Here is a 9,192-nt window from a genome sequence, read left to right as displayed (position 1 = left end):
TGGCTCACGGGCCCAGCCGCTCCGCGGCATGTGGGATCTTCCCGGACCGGGGCACAAACCCGTGTCCCCTGCATCGGCAGGCGGACTCTCAACCACTGCGCCACCAGGGAAGCTCCTAAGTGATCTTTTTAAGATGCTGTGTCCCTGCTTAACCCTTTTAATAGTTCCCTGCTGTCCTCAGGAAGCTATTTCTTACTCATCTCTACTCATCTATTCATTCAGCAAATATTGAGGGCCTGATGCATGACAGGTATTGGAGATAAACCAGTGAACCAGCCAGATCCACCATCTCCAAGACATTAACTGACATATACAGGCATATTGTATTACATGATTGAAAGACTATTATATATTTAGGGAACTTAGAAAACACACGGATCACATACGTTAGTGATACCTTTATAGCACACAAAATTGGTTTAGCTGAAGTGCTTCTGTTGAACAGCCTGTGTGGGCCATTGCCTTATTTTGTATTCATAGGATTTCTGCCTCTTGCATGCTACTCCTGTGCTTGGAAGATCCATTGTGGTGTGTACCCTAAAGCCATGGCAGTCTTGGCACAGAGCAGAAATGGTCCTGCTGTCACAGGGGCTTTCTGATACTGCTTGCTGGCAGCTCCATCTAGGAAGGACACTGTCTTACCTGTGGGTGGATGAGAGTGGGGACATCTGGGCAGTATACAGACAAGCTGTAGTACTGCCCCTTACTGTCTCTTTGAGCAGGATATATTTGTCACCCCAGCTTCCCTGAGATGACGTCAGAAGCTGAAGCTATCAGGTTGCTATTGTCCTTCTCTAGGGAGTTGCATAAACAGTATAGATAGTTAAGAACACTTACTGAGCTCTCGGTGACTTCTGTTAGACTCAGGAAGAACATTTTAGGAACCAAAACCAAGCAACCACAACTGTCCTAAAAGAACTTATGTTCCACTGAAACAGAAAAAAGGTCTACATGTCCGTACGTAGACATAACACATACAGATAAAACGTACAGATTACCTATACTATCCAGAAATAGTTTATTCTCACTAATATACAAATTGTTTATTTAAAGAATTAATTTTCCAACATTTTTTCTAGTAGGGACAGTCTTCAAGGATATGTGAATGACACATTTCACAGCTTAGCATTTGCAGTTTTTATGCTGTCATATGTATGACTTATCCAGCTTACTGTCACCTTCCATCAGTGTGGGTAGTTTTAGTTGGCCATTTGTACCTTCTCTTAGATCTGGGGTAGTTTAGTGAAGAGAGTCAAGTGCAAGTCACAATTTGTCCCTTAACTATCTGCATGACCTTAGTCAAGACATACAACACCTTTTTGGTATTCACTTATCCCATCCTTGATATGGGAATTATATGGTCGACCTACACTGCAGATGGTGGCACGAGTATTATGAGATAATACATGAAAACTGTCAGGTCCTAGATGAGTCAGTTCATCTGGGATTAGCAGATGGCATAATGCGTAGAGAGTGAGAGATATTGATGATTTCTGAGCAGCTGGAAAAGTGACCTGTTGAGATCTCTCCCTACTTCTAGCTGTAGACATAAACAAGTTATTGTGGTGTCCCTACTGATTGTCCTTTGTTTGGGGGGATTTTTGCCAGGCTCGTCACCAAGAATTGCTGTCTCAGCAGCAAAGTTTCATCCTGGCCACCCAGTCTGCTCAGGCCTTCCTGGACCAGCATGGCCACAATCTCACACTTGAGGAGCAGCTGATGCTGCAAGAAAAGCTCGGAGAACTAAAGGAGCAGTATGTGACTTCCCTGGCCCAGTCAGAGGCAGAGCTGAAGCGGGTGCAGACACTACGGGATGAGCTGCAGAAGTTTCTGCAGGATCATCGAGAGTTTGAAAACTGGCTGGAACGGTCTGAGAAAGAGCTGGAGAACATGCACAAGCGAGACAGCAGCCCCGAGGCCCTTCCCGCCCTACTAACGCGACAGGGGAGCTTCTCGGAGGACGTAATTTCCCACAAAGGAGACTTGAGATTTGTGACTATCTCAGGACAGAAAGTCTTGGACACAGAAAACGGCCTTGAGGAAGGCAAAGAACCATCAGCAACTGGAACCTTAGTGAAGGACAAGCTGAAGGATGCAACAGAAAGATACAGTGCTCTCCATTCAAAGGTAGAGGAGAGCTTCCTGGCAGCCCCTGGTGAAACAGTCATGGCAGCCCTCACACAACTGTGGGTGGTTTCTGGGGCTTAGAATAAGAACCTCAGACACAGTGAACAGGCTGATTTGTAGATTGACCATGGGTAGAATGAGTTATGAGTGTTTATGAGTTCTGAAAAATAGCAAAATATAGAGGCCCAGGGGCTCATGCCTGATCTGAGCAATATCCAGGTGTTTGTCTCACTGTAGTGGTGAAGAGGTGGAAGTGCTTACCTCCCTGTGTCCTGACCAGCAGCCATGGCCTCCCAAGAGACAGAGCACAGGGAGACTTAAACCAAATACACAGTCTTTATTCCTGGGCAGAACATCTAGGGTAAATCCTTATCTTCCTCCCTATCAAAGAACTCCCTTTAGCTCCCAAGATATAGAATCCAGTCAGTTCTTCTTACCTGTCTTGTGCTTTTTGCCAACATCTTTCACCCCCCGAAAGGAACACGTTTTGTACCTCTCAGTCCCCACCTTTGCCTGCAACCCGATGTATATTTCTTTGGTGGCTTGTCATACAACTAAATCTTCCCAGGTATATAATAAAGTGGGGGTGGATAGTATGGATCAAACAGTCAGGACCCCACTTACAGAAAATTGTTGCTACCATCTATCTGTGGGGGCCCACACTAACCTTAACTGTAGTTACAGTCAGTTCCCTGTAACATAGCCAGACCTCTTTGGACTGTGCCTGGGAAGCTGCTGCCTTTGGCCTGACCCACTTAAGTCTGCTTTCCCTTCTTTTTTTTTTTTTTTTTTTTTCTTATGGCACAGTGTACACGACTGGGTGCTCACCTGAACTTGCTGCTAGGCCAGTATCAGCAGTTCCAGAGCAGTGCCGAAAGCCTGCAGGCCTGGATGAAAGCTTGTGAGGCCAATGTGGAGAAACTCCTCTCAGAAACTGTTGCCTCTGACCCTGGGGTCCTGCAACAGCAGCTTGTGACCACAAAGGTGAGCCAATACACAACCTGTTGTACTGCATGGCTTAGAGTAGCTTCAAAGCAAAGAAAATGCTTGCATATGTTAAACGCAGTGGTTGGGATGCCTTGGACAACATATGATTCCTAAATACTTTATTCTGATGTCTGTGGCTATGGATAAACAGAATATATTCTATAAAGCTGCTCAGTAGCTCTCGATCCCTAGAACCAGCTTTGAGTATGCACTGTGATGGTTTTCTTTTGTCCTTTTTCATGGACAAGCAGCAGTTGCAGGAGGAATTGGCTGAGCATCAAGTACCTGTAGAAAAGCTCCAAAAAGTAGCTCATGACCTCATGGAAATTGAAGGGGAGCCAGCCCCAGACCACAAGCATGTTCAAGAAACTACAGGTATGAAGCAGCAATAGCCAGAGTATTCCCCTAATTCCTAGTATGTGCCTCTGTTCTGTAACATATCACATTGTGTTGTACAAGTATCTGTGGCGCTAGCTAGGGGCTATGGATATAAACATGAATAGCTCACCCTCTAATGAACTTTATTCTTACACCATACGAGGCCTTCATGGTCTGACTTCAACCTCTTTTCCCTAGGCACTCGCCTTCTAGCCACACCCGACTTCTTTCTTTTCCCAAGTCATTTCCTCATTACTTTATCCCTGAAGTTTTTCCTATTGCTTAGCTGCTAACATTTATTGAGTCCTTACCATGCATGATGAAATCTTGCTCATGCTTCAAGATGTAACCGGGAAGTTACTTCCTTTGTAAAGTCCTGACACCACCCCCGCCCCGACCCCAAGAAGAAGTAAAAGATAAGAAATACTCATTCTTCCTTCGGATTTCTCTAGTACAGTACTCCTAGTACCAGTATAGCACTTGTGATTTTATTATTATGGTTAGTTGATGTGCCTTCCACTACCTATGCTCTCTTTTAGAGTTTTAAGGTTTGTAGAAGGCAGGGACTTTATCATAGTAATCTTTAGTCCTCAGCATCGAGCACAATTTCTGGCACTTAGTAGGTGCTAAATATATAATGCTTCTTGAATTTGGTTCAAATAGTGACGTATTTAGGCTTATTCTTTCTGTTTGTCTTGATTTCTGTTGTTATTATAACTAACATGTACAATTTAAATACGTTTTCTTTTTAAAGTGCAACACAAAAATTGTCCCCACTCTGTCTTCTCATGGCCTTGAATTTCCAGGTTCCATACTCAGCCATTTCCAAAGCCTCTCCAGTAGCTTGGCAGAGCGCTCTGCTCTGCTGCAGAAAGCCATTGCCCAGTCTCAGAGTGTCCAGGAAAGCCTGGACAGCTTGTTGCAGTCCATCAGTGAAGTTGAAAATAACCTGGAAGAGGAGAAGGTGGCACCGCTGTCATCAGGAGTCATCCAAGAAGCCCTGGCCACTAACATGGTGAGACCTGTGCCCCAAGAGTTAGCATAGAGGGTATATTTGCCATGTTCCGTAATGACATCATTGTGAAAAAATATCAGGAAAAGAATTCATTTCCATGAATCTTCTAATAAGACTTAGAAATGTTGACTAATCCATGTAAAGGTTTATGTACCCAATTTCCAAACCATTGGTAAGCTTGAGGAAAAGTGGTGATGGCAAAGTCACTGGTGGCATGGGGTGGAGAACTAAGGGTATTGATGGTATTCTGAAGGTTCAGTTGCAATCCTCCAACCCTCCTTGAGGAGGTGAGCATATAGTTACTGGAAGCTTATTAGTTTGTGGCTCAGATATCCTGGAATAAGTGAGCCAGGAGCTGACAGACGTGTTCTTGATGACAGAAATTGAAGCAGGACATTGCTCGGCAGAAGAGCAGCTTGGAGGCCACGCGTGAGATGGTGACCCGATTCACGGAGACAGCAGACAACACCTCGACCGCAGTGCTGCAGGGCAAACTGGCCGAGGTGAGCCAGCGCTTCGAACAGCTCCGGCTACAGCAGCAAGAAAAGGAGAGCTCCCTAAAGAAGCTTCTGCCCCAGGCAGAGATGTTTGAGCATCTCTCTGATAAGCTGCAGCGATTCATGGAAAACAAAAGTCGGTTGCTGGCCTCTGGGAATCAGCCAGATCAAGATATTGCACATTTCTTCCAACAGATCCAGGTGAGGATATATCTGCCAGATGGGCAGAATAAAGGGGAAAGAAAGGCAAGGAAAAAAATATATTTACTGAACACATAATATGTCAGTCAATGTACTGGAAACTTTACCTGCATTGTCTTAAAGAATTCTGACAGCCATCCTGTAAGCTAGATATTGTTTGTTCTTCTTTTTTTTTTTTTTTTTTTTTTTTCTGGGGTACGCGGGCCTCTCACTGTTGTGGCCTTTCCCGTTGCGGAGCACAGGCTCCGGATGTGCAGGCTCAGCGGCCATGGCTCACGGGCCCAGCTGCTCCGCGGCATGTGGGATCTTCCTGGACTGGGGCACGAACCCGTGTCCCCTGCATCGGCAGGTGGACTCCCAACCACTGCGCCACCAGGGAAACCCTGTTTGTTCATTTTTTTAAAAACACAGACTAGATTTATTTTTCACTCATATTACATGTTCAACCCAGATCAGCAGGAATATGTAGCTCATCAAGGTCACTCAGTCTTTCAAGTTGGGAACTTCAACCTGACATATGTTTTCATGATTACTACTGAAAGGGGAAGAGGACATATCATATCCATTTACATTTTATTAGTCAAAGCAAGTTTCACATGACCATAGCTGACTTTCAAGGGGGTGGAGAAATGTAATCCTACCATATATATCTAGTAGGTGCAGAGCTGAAAATCTTTGGTGAAGAGTTATTACCTCCCATAGATATAGATGTATATCCAGGAGCAGAATTGCTGGGTCATAGTACCTGCCTGTACTTAATTTGACCAAGTAGTAGCTAACTTGAGCTCCAGAATGGCTGCACCTACCCACATTCCCACCTGTAGTACCTCAACATTGCTGTATTCCCACATCGCTGCCTTGGGTTTATCCAGCTATATAACGTTTTCCATATTGTACTGCAATCTCATTGTTTTGTTTGGTTTGCTCTCCTAACTTTTTGCTTTTTGTTTTGAAAAATTTTAAACTTAAAGAAAAGTAAAAGGAACAGCACAATAAACATCAGCATACTTTTCACTTGGATCCACCAACTGCTGTTTTTTCTCTCTTTATAAATATATAAAAGAGTATCACTATGGGCTTCCATTTTCATTATCATCATTGTTCTTTTTTATGCTTAAACGTTTTCAAATTTGGTCAATGGGTGCCCCTTTAAGCTGTCTCCTGGTATGTTTTTGACATGTCCCTACCAGTATATGAGTACTCTCTTACTTTCTGGCACAATAAGATGTGTCACGGTCACCTTGTAGTTTCCCTGTCCCATACCTGAAATCACCTGTTTCTCCAAGGAGCCCTATTTTTACTGGGGAATTGTAATTAGATATCAAAATCCAGATACTAGATGAGCCATTAGGGTGTCATTGCTTCTAGGTCCTTTAAGTGGATAGGATTAGGAAATCGTGAAAGTTTTTTATATCATGTATTCATACTGATAATCCAGCTCCAACTCAACACCATAGGATTCTTCCTCCATTCCCTATTTGTATCTTCCTCTTCCTACAGGGAGAACCCTCGTTTCCAACAACTTAATATATTATTTGCTATATCCTACAATAAAATAAGATCACTTTGGAATTACACTATTATTTCTACCAATAACAAACCTACTAAGTAAAATTCAAGATTTCTTTTTGTCCTGAGACTCTGACCTACTGTATACTGTGTTCAAAGTTACCTGAATTTTTTTTTCCCTGTAATTTCTTATATAATTAGCTTTCTTTGTTTCTATTTGTATTCAACTCCAGGATTTTATTTTTCTTTGTAAAGTTTTATTTTTAAATATGTGAAACATTAAGAAAGCTCAGATTTTCCAAGACTGCTTTCTAAAGGATCCGCAGTTGGCTAAATTCTCATGGAATAATAATATCTATCTTGAAGAAACTATTTTGGGAATTAAAAAGTATTGGAGGTTGGAGATTGGTTCAGATGGCAGAGTAGAAGGACATGCTCTCACTCCCTCTTGTGAGAGCACCGGAATCACAACTAACTGCTGAACAGTCATCGACAGGAAGACACTGGAACTCACCAGAAAAGATACGCCACATCCAAAGACAAAGGAGAAGCCACAATGAGATGGTAGGAGGGGTGCAATCACAATAAAATCAAATCCCATAACTGCTGGGTGGGTGACTCACAAACTGGAGAACACTTATACCACAGAAGTCCACCCACTGGAGTGAAGGTTCTGAGCCCCACATCAGGCTTCCCAACCTGGGGGTCTGGCAACAGGGGGAGGAATTCCTGGAAAATCAGACCTTGAAGGCTAGCGAGATTTGATCGCAGGACTTAGACAGGACGGGGGAAACAGAGACTCCACTCTTGGAGGGCACACACAAAGTAGTGTGTGCATCGGGACCCAGGGGAAGGAGCAGTGACCCCATAGGAGACTGAACCAGACCTACCTGCTAGTGTTGGAGGGTCTCCTGCAGAGGCGGGGGGTGGCTTTGTCTCACTGTGAGGACAAGTACACCAGCAGCACAAGTTCTGGGAAGTACTCCTTGGCGTGAGCCCTCCCAGAGTCTGTCATTAGCCCCACCAAAGAGCCTGGGTAGGCTCCAGTGTTGGGTCACCTCAGGCCAAACAACCAACAGGGAGGGAACCCAGCCCCACCCATCAGCAGACAAGCGGATTAAAGTTTTACTGAGCTCTGCCCACCAGAGCAACACCCAGCTCTACCCACCACCAGTCCCTCCCATCAGGAAACTTGCACAAGCCTCTTAGATAGCCTCATCCCCCAGAGGACAGACAGCAGAAGTGAAAAGAACTACAGTCCTGCAGCCTGTGGAACAAAAACCACATTCACAGAAAGATAGACAAGATGAAAAGGCAGAGGGCTATGTACCAGATGAAGGAACAAGATAAAACTCCAGAAAAACAACTAAATGAAGTGGAGATAGGCAACCTTCCAGAGAAAGAATTCAGAATAATGATAGTGAAGATGATCCAAGACTTCGGAAAAAGAATGAAGGCCAAGATCGAGAAGTTGCAAGAAATGTTTAACAAAAACCTAGAAGAATTAAAGAACAAACAAACAGAGATGAACAATACAATAACTGAAAAGAAAAATACAGTAGAAGGAATCAATAGCAGAATAACTGAGGCAGAAGAACGGATAAGTGACCTAGAAGACAGAATGGTGGAATTCACTGCTGTCGAACAGAATAAAGAAAAAAGAATGAAAAATGAAGACAGCCTAAGAGACCTCTGGGACAACATTAAATGCAACAACATTCGCATTATAGGGTTCCCAGAAGGAGAAGAGAGAGAGAGAAAGGACCAGAGAAAATATTTGAAGAGATTATAGTCAAAAACTTCCCTAACATGGGAAGGGAAATAGCCACCCCTGTCCAGGAAAGTGCAGAGAGTCCCATACAGGATAAACACACCGAGACACATAGTAACCAAATTGGCAAAAATTAAAGACAAAGAAAACTTATTGAAAGCAGCAAGGGAAAATGACAAATAACATGCAAGGGAACACCCATAAGATTAACAGCTGATTTCTCAGCAGAAACTCTACAAGCCAGAAGGGAGTGGCATGACATATTTAAAGTGATGAAAGGGAAGACCCTACAACCAAGATTGCTCTACCTGGCAAGGATCTCATTCAGATTTGATGGAGAAATCAAAAGCTTTACAGACAAGCAAAAGCTAAGAGAATTCAGCACCACCAAAGCAGCTCTACGACAGATGCTAAAGGAACTTCTCTAAGTGGGAAACACAAGAGAAGAAAAGGACCTACAAAAACAAACCCATAGCAATTAAGAAAGTGGTACTAGGAACATACATATCGATAATTACCTTAAACGTGAATGGATTAAATGTTTCAAACAAAAGACACAGGCTCGTTGAATGGATACAAAAACAAGACCCATATTTATGCTGTCTACAAGAGATCCACTTCAGACTTAGGGACCCATACAGATTGAAAGTGAGGGGATGGAAAAAGATATTCCATGCAAATGGAAATCAAAAGAAAGCTGGAGTAGC

General features: G+C 43.5%; 1 protein-coding gene across 9 annotated transcripts in view; it reads left to right on the top strand.

Moving 5' to 3' along the window:
• MACF1 (microtubule actin crosslinking factor 1) overlaps nt 1–9,192 on the top strand; it is a 246,318-nt gene that overhangs the window by 131,423 nt on the left and 105,703 nt on the right. For all 9 annotated transcript variants that reach the window (XM_055082837.1, XM_055082833.1, XM_055082826.1 and 6 more), the window contains 5 exons: nt 1,609–2,127; nt 2,935–3,111; nt 3,366–3,489; nt 4,299–4,507; nt 4,888–5,205. In XM_055082837.1, coding sequence (XP_054938812.1) covers nt 1,609–2,127; nt 2,935–3,111; nt 3,366–3,489; nt 4,299–4,507; nt 4,888–5,205 — 1,347 coding nt within the window. The remainder of the gene's footprint in view (nt 1–1,608; nt 2,128–2,934; nt 3,112–3,365; nt 3,490–4,298; nt 4,508–4,887; nt 5,206–9,192) is intronic.

The sequence above is a fragment of the Physeter macrocephalus genome, chromosome 3, assembly GCF_002837175.3.
Source record: "Physeter macrocephalus isolate SW-GA chromosome 3, ASM283717v5, whole genome shotgun sequence".
NCBI classification, from domain to species: Eukaryota; Metazoa; Chordata; class Mammalia; order Artiodactyla; family Physeteridae; genus Physeter; species Physeter macrocephalus.
Note: the sequence above shows the minus strand (reverse complement) of the source record. Positions and strands in the feature narration are given on the sequence as shown.